Raw genomic sequence first — 18,230 nt, 5'->3', positions numbered from 1 at the left:
ACATGTTAGCGAGAGGCAAAAGGTACATACCCCAAAAGTAAACGATGATGCAAGTTATTGTCTACAACATAAATCTCTTTTCTTGGACTACAACAAACACACGGATTGTAAGAAACAGTTTACTTCCTAGGATTGGTGATTTAGAAAAGACCGACATTATCATAATTCCTCCCGCTTTGACTTATAGCCTGTTAGTTAAAGGAACAGTATGTAGGATTGTGGCCAAAACTGGTATTGCAATCACAAAACTTGTGGCTAAAACTGGTACTGCAATCACACAGCTGGTGGCCAATACACAAAATGACAACATAAACATCAGTTGAGGGCTGCAACTCCACTTTTTAAATGACAATATCCTGGCCAGACCCCTGTTGTCAGTGATATAAGTATTTGAAATTAAAATGATTTCTTAATGTCTAGTGACATATCAGGGCCATTTTATGATTAATTGATATACATTTCTTACATACTATTCCTTTAATTCCTGTTAGCATTGCATTGTGAGCGAATCTTTCAAACATGGTAAGGAGCGTCACATTTCCGGCTGACGGAAGAGGTATTCAGGCCAATCACAACGTACAGATTAGCTAGCCAATCAGGGACACAGATCTTTTTACATTTCATATTTTTCTTCTTTTGTAGTTGCTAAAGAAGCTTGCAGATTTGTACAATAATGATACTTCAAGACTGGAGCTGTTTGTAGGCGGGATGTTGGAGGCTCAGGAAGCACCTGGTCCTGTATTCTCAGCCATCATATTGGATCAGTTTGAGCGCATAAGGAATGCTGACCGCTTCTGGTTTGAGAACAGACAAAATGGGTGGGACATTATTGGTTAAATGATTGAGCCTTAAACACACAGCATCTTGTAACTTCCTGTATTAAATAGGCTCTGATATAAATCTCCTTTAGGTTGTTCAGTGAAGAAGAGATCCAAGACATACGTAACACCACATTTCATGATGTTCTCATACATGTCACCAGCGCACAGGAGGGTGACATTCAGAAAAATGTCTTTTTCTGGGTGAACGGTACCAAGCAGCCCACATTCAGCCAAAAATATTCAAATTATAAAGGCAGGAATTGTTCATTTTGCTTTTTTTTTAAATAGGTGATCCCTGCCCCCAAACTGAACCAATCAGAGACACCGATCTTCACCCCTGTACAAAGGCTACGTCTATGAGTTACTTTGATGATGGTAGTAAAGTTGGTTTTGGTATAACAGTGGTGGTGCTCTTCTTTTTTCCTGTTGGTAAGCACCGGTGATTTTGTATTGATAATTGAATTTACATTTAAACTCTAATGTATTGGCGGGATTAATCTACACTCACCTAAAGGATTATTAGGAACACCTGTTCAATTTCTCATTGATGCAATGGTGTGGGGGATGTTTTCTTGGCACACTTTATGCCCCTTTGCGCCAACTGTGCATCGTTTAAATGCCACAGCCTACCTGAGCATTGTTTCTGACCATGTCCATCACTTTATGACCACCATGTACCCATCCTCAGATGGCTACTTCCAGCAGGATAATGCACCATGTAACAAAGCTCGAATCATTTCAAAATAGTTTCTTGAACATGACAATGAGTTCACTGTACTAAAATGGCCCCCACAGTCACCAGATCTCAACCCAATAGAGCATCTTTAGGATGTGGTGGAATGGGAGCTTCGTGCCCTGGATGTGCATCCCACAAATCTCCATCAACTGCAAGATGCTATATTATCAATATGGGACAACATTTCTAAAGAATGCTTTCAGCACCTTGTTGAATCAATGCTACATAGAATTAAGGCAGTTCTGAAGACGAAAGGGGGTCAAACACAGTATTAGTATGGTGTTCCTAATAATCCTTTAGGTGATTGTATGTGATAGTTGGCCATTCCTGTAGCTCAGTTGAAAATGGATTTGATACCAGGGAGCACAGAGACTGCTAAAAATGTATCTTGAATGCACAGTTAGTTGCTTATCCAAAGCGTCGGCCAAATGCATAAATATGAAAGCATATTTCGTAAATTTTGTCCTCCTGTATAGGGGTAGAGCATTGCATTAGCATCACCAAAGGTCATGGGTTCGAACACACATGCACACACTGTACATCACTTTGGACAAAAATGTCCACCAAATGCATTCATTTAAGGATTGATTGTGTAACTTTTAGGAGGATCTCTTGACAGAAATACAATATAATATACATAACTATATAATTAGTGATGTATAAAGACCTTACATAATGAACTGTATTGTTTTTATTACCTTAGAATAAGCCGTTTTTATCTACATACACCGCAGGTCCACTTACATCAAAATTACTGCAATGTTTCTTAAACGGCCAAATAATACCTATAGGCTAGGAATGCATTTTTAAATCGACACATAGACAATGTCATTCTAATCTGTTTACAGTGAGCTATATCGTGGCTTGTATAGTGGCTCATATCCGGACAGCCAGATACAAACGTTTTCAGAAGAAGCTCAGAGCTTCCACCAGCGATGAAGAACCTGCACGTGGAATCACTGGTTAGTCACGTGACCTGATACGGTGCATGACATTGACCTGATCTGCCAATCAAGTTGACTTTTGCGTTTTACCTTTTACTTCCAGCCAAAGAGTGGCTGGGTCACCATACCGCGCCACGGCAGGTCACGCTTGCCTTCAACGAGAAGAAAGTCTTCCAGATCTTTGATGAAAGTGGATCTCTGACCTCTCATAGCCTTGCCAACCGGGATCGTCACCTGGATGTACTGATTTCCAATGATCACCTGCATCGTGCTCTACTTTTGAAGGTCCCAAAAGAATTTGATCTGGTAGGGAAACATGTATTTAAGCATCAATTTAATCTTCAGGGGTGCTTATAGCTCATACCTGTACTTTCTTAACTAACTTGCACTGTATTTTGACCTTTGACTGAGCTAGTAATATCCTAGCAACACCCTAGCATCCGCACAATGCTGCTAGGTTTTGGCTAGAAGGGGTACAGCAAACACCAAAATCTTGTGAGATTTTGGGTTTAGGGTTAGGTTTGGGGTAGGATTAGAATGAAAACCCTAGTTCTGGCTAGATGGGATACAGCTACTGGCTAAATCCAGTGAAATGTTGGGTTTAGTGTTTGGTTTGGGGGTAGGATTAGGATAAAAACAGCGGTTCTGGCTAGATGGGATACAGCTACTGCTTAAATCATGTGAAATGTTGGGTTTAGGGTTAGGTATGGGGGTAGGATTAGGATGAAAACAGCGGTTCTGGCTAGATAAAAGACAGCTACTGCTTAAATCATGTGAAATGTTGGGTTTAGGGTTAGGTATGGGGGTAGGATTATGATAAGGTCCCAAAAGAATTTGATCTGGTAGGGAAACATGTATTTAAGCATCAATTTAATCTTCAGGGGTGCTTATAGCTCATACCTGTACTTTCTTAACTAACTTGCACTCTATTTTGACCTTTGACTGAGCTAGTAAGAACCTAGCAACACCCTAGCAACCGCACAATGCTGCTAGGTTTTGGCTAGAAGGGGTGCAGCAAACACCAAAATTTTGTGAGATTTTGGGTTTAGGGTTAGGTTTGGGGTAGGATTAGAATGAAAACCCTAGTTCTGGCTAGATGTGATACAGCTACTGGCTAAATCCAGTGAAATGTTGGGTTTAGTGTTAGGTTTGGGGGTAGGATTAGGATGAAAACAGTGGTTCTGGTTAGATGGGATACAGCTACTGGCTAAATCCAGTGAAATGTTGGGTTTAGTGTTAGATTTGGTGGTAGGATAAGGATGAAAACAACAGTTCTGGCTAGATGGGATACAGCTACTGCCTAAATCCAGTGAAATGTTGGGTTTAGGGTTAGATTTGGTGGTAGGATAAGGATAAAAACAACACTTCTGGCTAGATGGGATACAGCTACTGCCTAAATCCAGTGAAATGTTGGGTTTAGTGTTAGGTTTGCTGGTAGCATTAGGATGAAAACAACGCTTCTGGCTAGATGGGATACAGCTACTGCCTAAATCCAGTGAAATGTTGGGTTTAGGGTTAGATTTGGTGGTAGGATAAGGATGAAAACAACGCTTCTGGCTAGATGGAATACAGCTACTGCCTAAATCCAGTGAAATGTTGGGTTTAGTGTTAGGTTTGCTGGTAGCATTAGGATGAAAACAACGCTTCTGGCTAGATGGGATACAGCTACTGCCTAAATCCAGTAAAATGTTGGGTTTAGTGTTAGGTTTGGTGGTAGGATTAGGATGAAAACAACAATCCTGGCTAGATGGGATACACCTACTGCCTAAATCCAGTGAAATGTTGGGTTTAGGGTTAGGTTCCGAGGTAGGATTAAGATGAAAAAAGCGGTTATGGATAGATGGTATACAGCTACTGCCTAAATCTCGTGAAATGTTGGGTTTAAGGTTAGGTTTGGGGGTAGGATTAGGATGAAAACAGCGGTTCTGGCTAGATAAAAGACAACTACTGCTTAAATTATGTGAAATGTTGGGTTTAGGGTTAGGTATGGGGGTAGGATTATGATAAAACAGCGCTTAACATTTCACGAGATTTCAACATTTGCTGTATCCCTTCTAGCTACAACCTAGTCTCGCGTAGCCAGACCTTCAATACTGAAGGTCTGGTGTTTTTCGCTGCTTTTTCTGGACAAAGCCCGCCCACAAGCTGTTTGACCGACATGTCAAACAACCAATCACAGTTTGTTTTGTCTAGCGTCATGTTTTGGACTCCTCACAATAACGAGCCGGCTGGCAACAAGTCAGTTATTGAAATAACCAGCCGCAATCGAATAACATCTAAATAAACAACATTACTCGCCATAGAACAACGTTGTGCACTTCATCAACAGCAACACAAATGAGACGCTCCCGTTAAACATCTGTTTGAAGCATATCTCTCCACTTTTTAACACATACAAGCAAGTCAGGAGAACCGAACTTTTTGACTCCACTAACTTTTAGAGAGTCTATGCTGCGAACTTTGCACATTTTTGAGAATCCAATGTTTAGCTGATCATGATAACTGGTCATTATTATCCACGTGAACACGACTGATTCTCTTCCTCAATGAAACGTCAGAGCTTTGTTTTCCAGGGACCGAAACTAAAAGCGACACTCGCGTCTCCTGGAAATCCGGTTTATTTCAACCAATCAAAAGACGACTTTAGACATTCTCACAGGGTTTCCAAAAAAGTGTACGAAAAACATCAGACGTTCAGCCAACAGTTTGTGGGCGTGACGTCTGAGACTGAGACTAGCTACAACCCTGCTTCTAGAAACCCTTAGCAACGCCTTAGCAACCACCCTGAACATCATAGCAAAATGCTAAAAATCACGCTAACCTAGCAACACCCAAGCAACCACCCAGAACAACCTATCAACCACGTACTTTAGCAACATGCTAACAACTACTTAGATCAGCAGCATAGCAACTCTTTATTTGTGTGACATCATATTTTATTTAATGTTTGCCCACCAGGTTTTTTTCTTTGAGGATGTGGATCACAGATCTCAGTTCTTGAGTCAGCTGCGCTCCGAACTGGACGGCAGAATACAGAGTCTGAACGTAACGGAAATGAGCGAGAGAGAAATGCTGAAGGACGCAGTGACAAGAGAACAACGAGAAAAGATTGTGGAGACTTTCTTCAAACATGCTTTTGCAAAGGTACGCATGTTGACTTCACAACACTAATAATGCGTCTTAAAGTCTGTGTAAATGGATATTAAATATGTGTTCTGAGTTTGTCACACCAGAGAAAAATGTGGTAGTCACCACCCAGATAAATTTGAATAATAAAGAAATGGCAAGTAAATTAAATTAATTATCAAAATCTTGGAAAAACAGGCAGGAATCTCTGCTTTCAAATGCTGGGGGCGAGTCCGCTGTTGGTGCTGAAACCACGCCCATTCACAGGAGAGCTTCTGTCTCTCTCAACATTCAAATACTGCTACAACCTGAATGGATGCTCGCGATTGTGTTAGGGGCGAGGCCATGCTCGGTGACTCCAGTGTGTCATCAAGCCACCATTTTAGCCCCGCCCAAAAAATCCTAAACACAGAAATGTGGAAAAACTGTTTAACAGTGTCTCTAGACCCATTTAAAGAGTGTTCAGTGGCGTAGCATCTCTGCATGCAGGGTTTGCACGTGCAAATGGGCCCGGGCCAATAGGGGGCCCAGCCCCCAGCTTTAATAAAAAAAAATTCAATTTAATTTTTATTTGTGGCCGCAATAAATATATTTTTGTATGCATATCATGTGTAGTGATTTCTTATTTCTTCATAATGTCTAATTTCTCCGTCATTTCTTGTTTGCGTTTATTCATTTTTTTTCACTCCGCGGCTGCCGTAGACTACTACGCCATATTTTTTTTACATGACGCATTGCCGCTCCCAAAAAAAAAGAAAATACAGTGTGAGAGGTTACTATAGTGGCTATCTACATGAACATTAAGGATGGACAAATATAAACATAAAAGTGGGGCCTTAAAGAGAAAAAAGAAGGCGGAGAAGTTAGTCAAGAGTCAAAAACTACCCAAAACATTTGGTTTTTCTTTATTTAAATCTACCCTTTAAAGTAAAAAAGTAAAGTAAAAATATTTGACTACATTATTAAAAGTATATGTTGTTAACAGACCTGCGCGCCACAGTTAACAGTGCCAACGGGCAAGGTTGGGGGGGGGGGCTTTGGGTTAAGGGGGCCCCTCATTTTTTTGCATATGGGCCCACGACTGACTTGCTACGCCACTGAGAGTGTTAAATGTCTTTTTGACCATAGGTTTTGGACATTGATAAAAGTGATGCGGGAGACCTAAGCAAGAGGACCAGAGAGGCTTTACAATGTGAGATAACACGAGATGAATTCGCCCGCGTGTTCGGCCTTAAGCCCGATTCACTGTTTGTGGAGTCCATGTTCACGCTGGCCGATAAGGACAGCAATGGATATATCTCCTTTCAGGAGTTTCTGGATGTCATTGTCATTTTTATGACAGGTAGGGCTGTTCAGATTATATATTTTTAATATTAATAATGTGATCCATGCTAGCTCTTACATACATGTCATGATTGTAATTTTTTTGCTGCATTTACTTTATGCAACCCTATCTGAAAATTCAGCTTAAGTCATTTTTTTGTGATTTACTGTTTTCTACATAAAGTCATCTTACATAACAAACATAAAGCCATTCTGTAATAGTATAATTTTAAGTAAAATCATGTCAAAGATTAAAATCAATGACTGAAATCAAACTTGAACTGAAATCATGATTGTTTCAGTTTTGTTTGTTATGATTGATGAACAATTGTTGTTTATTATGATTGCACAATTGTTATTATGTCTGCTATATTTGCTGTTTTCTGCTATATTCAAATCCAGGTACACCTGAGGAAAAGTCCAGGCTTCTGTTTTCAATGCATGACATTAAAGGAGACGGTTTATTGTCCAAAGAAGAGTTTTCTTCCTTACTCAGGTCAGCTCTTTAAAATAATTTTTTTGTCTGGAAAATTGCCATAACTTAGAAAAAAATTTGCAAAGATATCATATAATCTTTAAGGGCCCTATTTTAACGATTTAAGCGCATTGTCTAAAGCGCACAGCGCAACGTCTAAATGTGCGTGTCCGAATCCACTTTTGCTAATTTAATGACGGGAAAAATGGTTTGTGCGCCGAGCGCATGGTCGAAAAGGGCTGGTCCTATTTTTTTAATGATTAATGGGAGTATTTTGGGCGTAACGTGCAATAAACCAATGAGAGTCTCAGCTCTCATCCCCTTTAAAAGCCAGTTGCGCTGGCGCTATGTCTAATTTCTATTTAGATGACGGACTCTGTAAACTGAAAAACTAAGCGGAGGAAGAAGATCACCAGTTTAAAATTAATGTTAAATAATTGTGTTGTTTTTCACTTGTATTGAAATTGTTATTTTTTCATTAAAACCTTTAAAACCCGTTTTCATTTCGTCATGGAAGTAAAAAAGCAGGCTTTTAATTGCTGTAAATGGCTATCCAATATCATCAAAAATAATTTACAAGTATGTAAGAAAAGGTTTGTATAACAAACAGGAGATAGAGAATTTACAAACGGCTCTCTGCAGGGTTCAGCACTTGGACAGCGTCAGTTTTTTTAAGCATTACTTAAAAATGTTTTGTTATTTCACCATATCCACAGGTACAGAGTCATCATATACAATAAATCCGTGAGGTAGCATTTAAAAACATTTAAAAACAGATGCATTTGTTTAAAGCAAAGCATTTATTTACTCACCAGGCTACAGGTGAAGCAGCTCTTTGCCCCTTCTAACGTCTCACAATTAATCCTCATTTATGTCCAAGAGACTCAATAATAATCTTTTACATTCAATCCTTTAATCTTTCATATTTAAAAGCGTTTTTGTGCTGCTGCGCATTCATGTAAGTGTTAAGCAAACCCGCGTTGTTGTCCCATTTAGGCGCATATTACTAATGCGCTCTTTAAATAACAAAAAACATATTGCGCCATTGACTTTAGACTTTAGAGCAGGTTTTTGTTGGTCAATGGCGTAGTCTAATTTAGTTGGCTTAAAATAGCAACGCGCCAACAATGCGCCTGAACACACCTCGTTTTCAGACCAGAACGCCTATGGGCGCAAAAGGGGGCGCAAATGCATTTGCTATTTAAACAATGCGGCGCTAAACGTGAAAATTATAATTGCGCACGGTGGAAACTAGCAAAAGACACTTGCGTCGCGCATTGCGCCGGGTGTAAGATAGAGCCCTAAGTGTTTCAATCTTACATTTTGATGTCCAGAAGATCTTCTCTCTGCTATTCAGGTCTTTCATTGAGATCTCTGGTGGTGCTTTGTCTAAGAGTCAGTTTGATGATGGCATTGCGGTTATGCTTCAGGCAGCTGAACTTGAAAACAAGGATCGCTTCTCTTGGGAGGACTTCCACTTTCTACTGCAAGATCATTCAGCTCAACTCAATATTAAAGGTTGAATAGATCATCTGTGCTATATTTCTATTACTGTCTATTTCTACTCTTTTTGAAGTCCACTCTTGTGCATGTGTTAACAGGCATGGAGGTACATGGTAAGAAGAAACTAGCCAGACAACAGCGAATTTCATTCATTGAGAAAAATAGGTGAATACTACAAACATGGCGCTTTTGCATAACTACACAATAACACAATCATTTAATACTGTTGTTTTTTTGTTAGTTCTCCAGCTGATCTTCACATCTCTGAGGAGCATCAGGGACTTCGTGAAAGACATGCCAAGAAGTGAGGCATTAACATGTTTGTGATGGTCATATAGGAGTGTATGTTGCATTATGATGCGTGTTTTAACATGCGTATGGCCATTAAAAGCTCAGCAGGGTGTTAGATTTAAGCCCTGGAAAAACCCATCATTAGCTTGAAATGTGGCAATCAGCGTTTGTGGGAACTGATGCCAGTTTGTGACATAATGTCGGCCAGGTTTCACTTTAACGCTATCAGAGTTTTATGATTAGTCTGGGATAGATTTATCTGGTGACTGACAGCATATTTTATTGCTTTACAATGTGTCTTCTTGTAAACAGAGTAGAAGTTATAATTACAAATCTGTAGTAATAAACAACAGCTACCTAAAAATCGCAAAACAAGGACCTTAACAATTGTATTGCAACATTGCAAAGAACACCTAGAATACCTTAGCAACTGCATATCAACACCCTGGCTATCAATCACAACACCTAAACATAACAGCAGTGCAGGACCGGATTTACTTCTTATTGCGATTTACATTTTATTGTATGCGAGACAATAAGTATCTGTGTTGTATCGTGGACAATAAGTATCTGTGTTGTGTTGTATCATTGAATAAGTCACGGCTAAAGGGCGTTGTAAGGCACGACTATCGTGACTTATTCACGATACTGCACCAGTCTCGAATACCTTATTGCTTTTTTAAAACTTGATTTCTTGTTTATTTAGCATTTTTTAACAGACTTTTAATGGATTATTAATGACGCGGAAGTATTTGATGAACATATAGTACGTGTTAAGAGCATTCGGATAATAATATTATCAAATTTTTGTCAGAGGTGGGGTTTAGCGCCTTTTTCTGAACTCTTCAAATATTAAAGCAAAAAATATGTATCAATAAGTAAAGTCACTAAAAGTTTTCCTTACGCTGGAAAAATAGTCCCTGACTGATTGTAAATAGTAACAGAGTGCTTTGCATATGTTTACGCACGTACTGCATGCTTTGAGATTAGAAAGTGCATTTTCATGTATTTTTTTAATATAAATTAAACAATTTTAGTCTTACGTTACTACCTATTCAGTCTACCCATTAAAATATTAAGATTAGACAAATAAAATATGAATTCTTATTAATAGCTTAGACAAAATAATAATTGGCTCTGGTCTGGGGGGGACAATGCCCCCTGCTCCCCCCCCCAAAAAAAATCTCTTAAAGGCGGAGTGCACCATTTCTGAAAAACGCTTTGGGAAAGAGAGTCGGGCCGACTACCAAAACACACTTGTAGCCAATCAGCAGTAAGGGGCGTGTCTTCTAACCGACATCGTTGCCTGGGTTGCGTATGTGTGGGATGGGTCTATCAAAAGAAGGTCCACATTCTATTGGGGTAGGGGCCTTTGTTAAGGTGATTTCAAATATCAACATTGGCTTTCAGAGATCATGGACCCTGCCTTTAAAGGAACACGCCCACATTTTGGGAATTTAGCTTATTCACCGTATCCCCCAGAGTTAGATAAGTCCATACATACCTTTTTCATCTGTGCGTGCTGTAACTCGGTCTGAAGCAGCCCCTGCTAGCTTAGCTTAGCATAAAGACTGTAAGTAAATGGCTCCAGCTAGCATACTGCTACAAATAAGTGACAAAATTAGGCGAACATTTTCCTATTTAGGTGTTGTAATTTGTATAGTCACAGCATGTACAAATAACAAGATCATATGAGACAGCGATCTTTTAAAAGTCAGAGTTGTGCAAATCACTTCGCCCAAGCAGCAGTGCTTCACCTTCTGAGAATATAGTTCCCAGTATGTATACGGTTAAAAGATGGCTGTGTCTCATATGACCTTGCTATTTGTACACGGTGTGCCTATACTAATCACAACACATAAATAGGAAAATGTTTGCGTTATTTTGTCACTTATTGGGAGCAGTATGCTAGCTGGAGCTATTCACTTCCAGTCTTTGTGCTAAGCTAAGCTAGAGGGGGCTGCGTAAGACAGTTACAGCATGCACGGAGATGAGAAAGGTATGTATGGACTTATCTAACTCTGGGGGATACAGTTAATAAGCTAAATTCCCCAAATATGGTTGTGTTCCTTTAGGTAAAGTGTAATTTATAGTTTTGCGTAGGTTATACGGCATACTGTAGCTATGCCGTAGGTTATTCATAGGCTGTGCGTAGCCTGATGCACACTTCGCCAAAATTGTAACAACGCATCCATTTTACGCGGACAGCAAGCGCTGTGATTGGTCAACTAGATAAAAAATATGTGTCACATGTCTTAGGCCAAAAATGGGCCAAGTTGTGGAGTGATTAAACTCAAACTGCAACAAAAGTCGCTACTGGTTTTCTCAAACATACACAACAAGCTGCTTCTTCTTCTTGGCTTAACGTCACATGCGTTAAAAATTTGAAGATGAAATTGACAAATGCTCTTGGCACATATTATATGTTTATCAAACACATTTCCGCTTCAAATCCGCTTAATCCTGGCCTCAGGCCATTCATAAAGCATTTCAATAAGTGACTTATAATCTTTTCATTGCCATTAAAGTGAAATTACTGAACCTAAACATAAAAGCTTATTTAAAAGAAAACATGTCAAATAATGATAATAAATTATATTTTTGAAAGCCTATGCGTAAATGCATAAAGGCACCTTAGGGTTGCTAAACCATCCTCTACCAGCTACATGACAGCTTTGTATGTACTCTACCTGAGACAAAATACAAAATAGGTTTTATTGCTCTATTTAGGTTTGGCTCAACCAATCCCAAAGTCTACGTAAGGCCTCATAGAGAACGTTACAACAGGAACCCAGTGAAGCAGAGGATCCAACAGTTCAAACGCTTCGTAGAAAACTACAGAAGACATATCGTCTGCCTAGTCATAATGTACGGGATCATAGCTGGACTAGCTTTGGAAAGATGCTATCGTAAGTCTCCTTTCATTTACGGTATTCACATGATTAAACGTTGTATTGTACTGTAAACATACTTTGACGCTGGATATCCACACTAATGGTTGCAAACCAATAGCGATGTTTGTAGATTATGGTTTGCAGGACAATGACAGTGGGATCCCAGAGACGTCCATGGTGGGCGTGCTAGTGTCTCGCGGTTCTGCGGCCGCCATCTCCTTCCTGTTTCCCTACATGCTGCTTACCGTATGCCGTAACTTGATCACCATATGCAGGGAGACGTTTCTTAACAGATACATCCCCTTTGACGCAGCCATCGATCTCCACCGACACATGGCTATGGTGGCCGTCATATTGTCAGGTCAGAGGTCAAAACTTCCAGCTACGTGCATCTCTTCTTTTCAGTAATACTTCCTTATGGGCCTCCATCTGAATTTATAATCTATACCATTTCGAGGAAGGAAGCTGTCGTCTTTAATCCAGTAATGTATGAGTCAACACTCAAATTGATAGTGCTGTTATGCAAAGTACGACATTGGTAATCTTAAGTAAACTTCAGTTTTTCTGTAAATGATGTGTTTAGTCACCAGGGTTCAAAGTTTCATTGCGCAATTCTGCATTTCCTCAAATTACGTACATTGAAGCCGCAGTCTGTAAATTTTGCCTCTTTATCGCCAGCTCTGTTTAAACATAAAATTGCACGTTACTTTATGTACTTATCTTTACAATGCAAAAAAATTATTTTCAAGGAAAAAAATTCGTAGTATTTTTGTCTCGTTTTCAGTAAAAATATTTTTTAAATTCTTAAATTAAGATGCTTTTTCTTGATGAGCAAAATGACCCAAGAAAATAAGTCTAGTTTTTAGACAAAAAATATCAAATTTAAGTGATTTTGTGGATAAAACAAGCAAAAAAAAAAAATCTGCAATGGGGTAAGAAAATGTTTCTTGAATTTTTCTTGAATTTGGTGTTTAAGCAAAATGTTCAAGATTTTTTTGCTTACCCCATTGCTTGTTTTATTCACAAAATCACTTAAATTTGATATTTTTGGTCTAAAAACTAGACTTAATTTCTTGGGTCATTTTGCTTATCAAGAAAAAGCGTCTTAATTTCAGAATTTTTAAATATTTTTAATGAAAAGACAAAAATACACTGCAAAAAATGATTTTCAAGAAAAAGATGTCTTAGTATTTTTGTCTTGTTTTCAGTAAAAAAAATCAAAAAATTCTTAAATTAAGATGCTTTTTCTTGATGAGCAGAGCGACCCAAGAAAATAAGTCTAGTTTTTAGACCAAAAATATCAAATTTAAGTGATTTTTTGCATAAAACAAGCACAAAAAAAATCTGCAATGGGGTAAGAAAATTTTTCTTGAATTTTTCTTGAATTTAGTGTTTAAGCAAAATGTTCAAGATTTTTTTGCTTACCCCATTGCTTGTTTTATTCACAAAATCACTTAAATTTGATATTTTTGGTCTAAAAACTAGACTTAATTTCTTGGGTCATTTTGCTTATCAAGAAAAAGCGTCTTAATTTCAGAATTTTTAAATATTTTTAATGAAAAGACAAAAATACACTGCAAAAAAATGATTTTCAAGAAAAAAATGTCTTAGTATTTTTGTCTTGCTTTCAGTAAAAAAAATCTAAAAATTCTTAAATTAAGATGCTTTTTCTTGATGAGCAAAGCGACCCAAGAAAATAAGTCTAGTTTTTAGACCAAAAATATCAAATTTAAGTGATTTTTTGCATAAAACAAGCAAAAGAATCTGCCAATGGGGTAAGCAAATTTTTCTTAATTTAATGTTTAAGCAAAATGTTCAAGATTTTTTTGCTAACCCCATTGCTTGTTTTATTCACAAAATCACTTTGATATTTTTGGTCTAAAAACTAGACTTAATTTCTTGAGTCATTTTGCTTATCAAGAAAAGGTGTCTTCATTTCAGAATTTTTAAATATTTTTAATGAAAAGACAAAAATACACTGCAAAAAATGATTTTCAAGAAAAAAATGTCTTAGTATTTTTGTCTTGTTTTCAGTAAAAAAATCTAAAAATTCTTAAATTGAGATGCATTTTCTTGATGAGCTTTTTCTTAAAGACTAAATTCAAGAAAAATTTGCTTACCCCATTGGCAGATTTTTTTTTTTGCTTGTTTTAAGCACAAAATCACTTACATTTGATATCTTTGGTCTAAAAAGTAGACTTATTTTCTTTGGTCGTTTTACTCATCAAGAAAAATCATCTTAATTTAAGAAGTTTTTGATATTTTTACTGAAAACAAGACAGAAAATAATTTTTTGCAGCTTTAGTACATATGTCAAACGCTTTAATCCAAAGCATTTCACCCAATGCATTCAAGCTACACATTTGTGTTTACCATGCACTGTAAAAAATACTTTGCTGCCTTAAAAATTTTTGTTGAATCAACTTGGATTTACAGGTCATTTCAACTTACTATTATTTATCTTGACTAGAGATGAGTTGTCATAACTACAAGTGAGTTGTTATGACTTATAAAATTAAGTTGACTTTTCTCAACTATATTTTATAAGTTGTGACAGCTCATCACTGTTGACATGACTTGGAAATCTGAGTTGATTTAACAAAAAAATTTAAGGCAGCAAAGTATTTTTTACAGTGTGAGAATCAGACCCATTATTTGCTTTTGCTGGCACTTTGCTCTACAAATTGAGTTACAAATAAACTAAATGATTAATTAAAATATTTGGCAGTTGTCTTTTTCTAGTCAGTCATTGTTTTTGGTTATTCTCTGTGCTTCAGTCGTACACAGTTTGGGTCACGTGGTCAATGTGTACATCTTCTGTATCAGTGACCTCAGCATCCTCACCTGCCTGTTTCCTAGAGTCTTCTCCAACAATGGGTAATTCAGACGGCTAAACAGATCATCTGAAAAAATATTATTAAATTATTATTAATATTGTTAACAACCTACCACTTAAATTTGTTTTAGGTTAGATAAGCCTATTTCTCGATTATTTGCAGGTCAGAGCTTCCAATGAAATGGACGTATTGGTTTTTCAAGACTGTGCCAGGTATAGAGGTTCATAAAATGAAATTTTAACTGTGTGTATATACAACGTAACTTTGTCTCATTCAGGTCTCACTGGCGTTTTGTTGCTCCTGATCTTCGCTTTTATGTACGTCTTCGCCTCACGATATTTCAGACGGATCAGTTTTAGGGGATTCTGGGTCACACATTACCTCTATGTGCTCGTCTATGTGCTGGTGAGATACACGGGACTCGTTTCACAAAGTATAGTTTGATTGGACAAGCCACGTGTATTACGCAAATATACAAACCTCTTTTTTCAGACGGTGATCCATGGCAGCTACGGCCTTCTTCAGGAACCACGCTTCCACATCTACCTGATTCCTCCCGGCCTCCTCTTCCTCGTGGACAAACTCATCAGCCTCAACAGGAAGAAGGTGGAGATCCCGGTGGTGAAAGCCGAATTGCTGCCTTCAGGTACACAAAGCTTTTTTTATTTCTGTAGGTTTTATCTCTGTGTCTCCAGGGACCTGAACACAATGGTCACAATGTGCTAAAATGCATTCACATCTCATTGCTTTGGCTGTGAATTCACACAGCTTCCCAAAAGTGAAAATCCGAAGTCAGTCTAGTTATAGTTTAGTATATAATCGACTTCTCAGTTGTGTATCGACTTTTGTGTGTTGGCAGATCTTTTTTCATGTTTTTCTTTCCCATTGGCCAGACCAAAAAATATTTGGTAATTTATTCAGTGACCAATGCTGTTGTTTTATTGTATAGCAATGATGACAAACCTCAATTTCTCCAGGTGTAACATACCTTGATTTTAAACGACCTCAGGGGTTTGTGTACCGTTCGGGACAGTGGGTACGTATCGCGTGTCTGGCACTTGGGACAGATGAGTATCATCCTTTCACCCTGACCTCCGCACCACACGAGGAGACCCTTAGTCTTCATATCCGTGCAGCGGGACCCTGGACCAGCAAACTCCGAGAGGTCTACACCCCTGAGAAGATCCATGAGACCAATGGGTATCCAAAAGTAAGCATATATAGATTTCGTTTTTATCATGAAGAATTATGCGTGATCAGCCCAGAGTGGTTTAAATTCACCATAATTGCCTTTTTTTATGTGAATTGTTTCATTTTTTTTAGTTGTATCTGGATGGGCCGTTTGGGGAGGGCCATCAGGAGTGGAGAGATTATGAGGTGTCAGTGCTGGTAGGCGCCGGGATCGGGGTGACGCCATTTGCCTCCATCTTAAAAGACCTGGTGTTCAAATCTTCAGTCAAGTTCAAATTTAATTGCAAAAAGGTACTACATGCCCATAAAATGCATCATCTTAAGTTTATCTTTGTGTTATGCAGTCAGATTCACATGTAAAGGATAATGTATAGACAGTTGTTATCCCAAAAAAAAGATCTTGTATAGGGGCTTATTTCACGATAAGAATCGGCCGCTGGTACATTAATCTCACGCTTATTACACAGCTATTTAACTCATAAGTAGGTTAAGGAACATTAAATATTAATTTGAAATTTTTTATTTTCTCATTTTTAATGAATGCAGACCTTCCGCATTTTTCAGATAAGATAAGACGTTCAAATGTCACAAACACACTATTTAATTTAATCATTTGTAAATATAATGTCATATATGTTATTAAACGACATATTTATATTGAATTTTTGTGTAATATTAAACTATATCAGTCAAAATGATTTGCAGCATCCGGGTTACCGTGTGTTATTAGTTTTGACCGGTTGTAATTTGGTAATAACAAAATTGCAAATGTTGTGACTGGCCAATCAGAATCAAGCATGAAAATGACATGAAATGCCATTAAACACTAAATTACACAAAATGTCAGATAATATTGCATATAGAGGGAATATTAAAATAAAAATGATAATTTTGCTTATTCTTGCAACACCAAAATATTTTTGCAGTGTCACTTTCTTCTACTACAGCAGGTATCATGCACAAAAACAAAATTGCTGTGCCAATATTAATATTATTCGATTACTTAGGATGACATCTACCGATACCAAAAAATACTAATAGTTTTCCTTTTTACAAAAATTATTAGAAGTCCAGAGTGTACAAACTGCAAATCTGTTGTCAATATAGCTTTTTTTAATCAATCAAAAGTCAATGTCCGATAAGGAGGGGGACTGTTTTTATCAGCCGATACCAATTATAGGCTAATATATTTGTGCATCCTTAATTTAAACATCATGAAAAAAGCAAAAGATACATTTATATGGATTTATATTATACATTTACAAAAATAATGTTGATTTATTTTCAACCCATCTTTGAGTCAATAATGGTCGACCCAACAATGGGTTAAAGCAACCCAGCATTTTGTGTTGAAACAACCCAGCATAGGTTAAATTACAAATCCAATGGGCTAGGCTTGTCCCTTTTAAACCCAACGTATTTTTGTAAGTAGCATTACATAAGAAAAACAGATGTTTCATTTTTCTTAAACCATTATACTGCAAAAAATTATTTTCAAGAAAACAATTACTTATTTTTTTGCTTGTTTTATGCACAAAATCACTTAAATTTGATATATTTGGTCTTAAAACTAGACTTATTTTCTTGTGTCGTTTTGCTCATTAAGAAAAAGCATCTTAATTTAAGAATGTTTAGATATTTTTACTGAAAACAAGGCAAAATACTTAGAATTTTTTTTTCTTGAAAATTACTTTTTGCAGTGTACACTGCAAAAAAATTCTTAGTTACTATTTTTGTCTTGTTTTAAGCACAAATATCTAAAAATTCTTATATTAAGATGCTTTCTCTTAATGAGCAAAATGACCCATGAAAATAAGTCTAGTTTTTGGACCAAATATATCACATTTAAGTGATTTTGTGCATAAAACAAGCAAAAAAAATCTGCCAATGAGGTACGTCAATTTTTTCTTGAATTTTTCTAGAATTTAGTGTTTAAGAAAAATGTTCAAAGATTTTTTTGCTTACCCCATTGGCAAATATTTTTGCTTGTTTTATGCACAAATTCACTTAAATTTGATATTTTTGGTCGAAAAACTAGACTTATTTTATTGGGTCGTTTTGCTCATCAAGAAAAAACATCTTAATTTAA

The 18,230-nt window shown here is 37.2% G+C and overlaps 1 protein-coding gene across 1 annotated transcript in view; it reads left to right on the top strand.

Annotated features, from left to right (window-relative positions):
- duox (dual oxidase) overlaps window positions 1-18,230 on the top strand; it is a 35,301-nt gene that overhangs the window by 14,603 nt on the left and 2,468 nt on the right. Inside the window, exons 13-31 of the mRNA XM_055192141.2 lie at window positions 643-818; window positions 911-1,029; window positions 1,110-1,250; window positions 2,406-2,519; window positions 2,605-2,807; window positions 5,460-5,645; window positions 6,756-6,969; window positions 7,353-7,446; window positions 8,783-8,943; window positions 9,027-9,093; window positions 9,170-9,232; window positions 11,950-12,128; window positions 12,244-12,474; window positions 14,891-14,990; window positions 15,113-15,162; window positions 15,228-15,355; window positions 15,443-15,596; window positions 15,928-16,160; window positions 16,274-16,432. Coding sequence (XP_055048116.2) covers window positions 643-818; window positions 911-1,029; window positions 1,110-1,250; window positions 2,406-2,519; window positions 2,605-2,807; window positions 5,460-5,645; window positions 6,756-6,969; window positions 7,353-7,446; window positions 8,783-8,943; window positions 9,027-9,093; window positions 9,170-9,232; window positions 11,950-12,128; window positions 12,244-12,474; window positions 14,891-14,990; window positions 15,113-15,162; window positions 15,228-15,355; window positions 15,443-15,596; window positions 15,928-16,160; window positions 16,274-16,432 — 2,772 coding nt within the window. The remainder of the gene's footprint in view (window positions 1-642; window positions 819-910; window positions 1,030-1,109; window positions 1,251-2,405; window positions 2,520-2,604; window positions 2,808-5,459; window positions 5,646-6,755; window positions 6,970-7,352; window positions 7,447-8,782; window positions 8,944-9,026; window positions 9,094-9,169; window positions 9,233-11,949; window positions 12,129-12,243; window positions 12,475-14,890; window positions 14,991-15,112; window positions 15,163-15,227; window positions 15,356-15,442; window positions 15,597-15,927; window positions 16,161-16,273; window positions 16,433-18,230) is intronic.

Source organism: Misgurnus anguillicaudatus, chromosome 6 (assembly GCF_027580225.2).
Source record: "Misgurnus anguillicaudatus chromosome 6, ASM2758022v2, whole genome shotgun sequence".
Lineage (NCBI taxonomy): Eukaryota > Metazoa > Chordata > Actinopteri > Cypriniformes > Cobitidae > Misgurnus > Misgurnus anguillicaudatus.
This window is presented reverse-complemented; position numbering and strand designations above follow the sequence as displayed.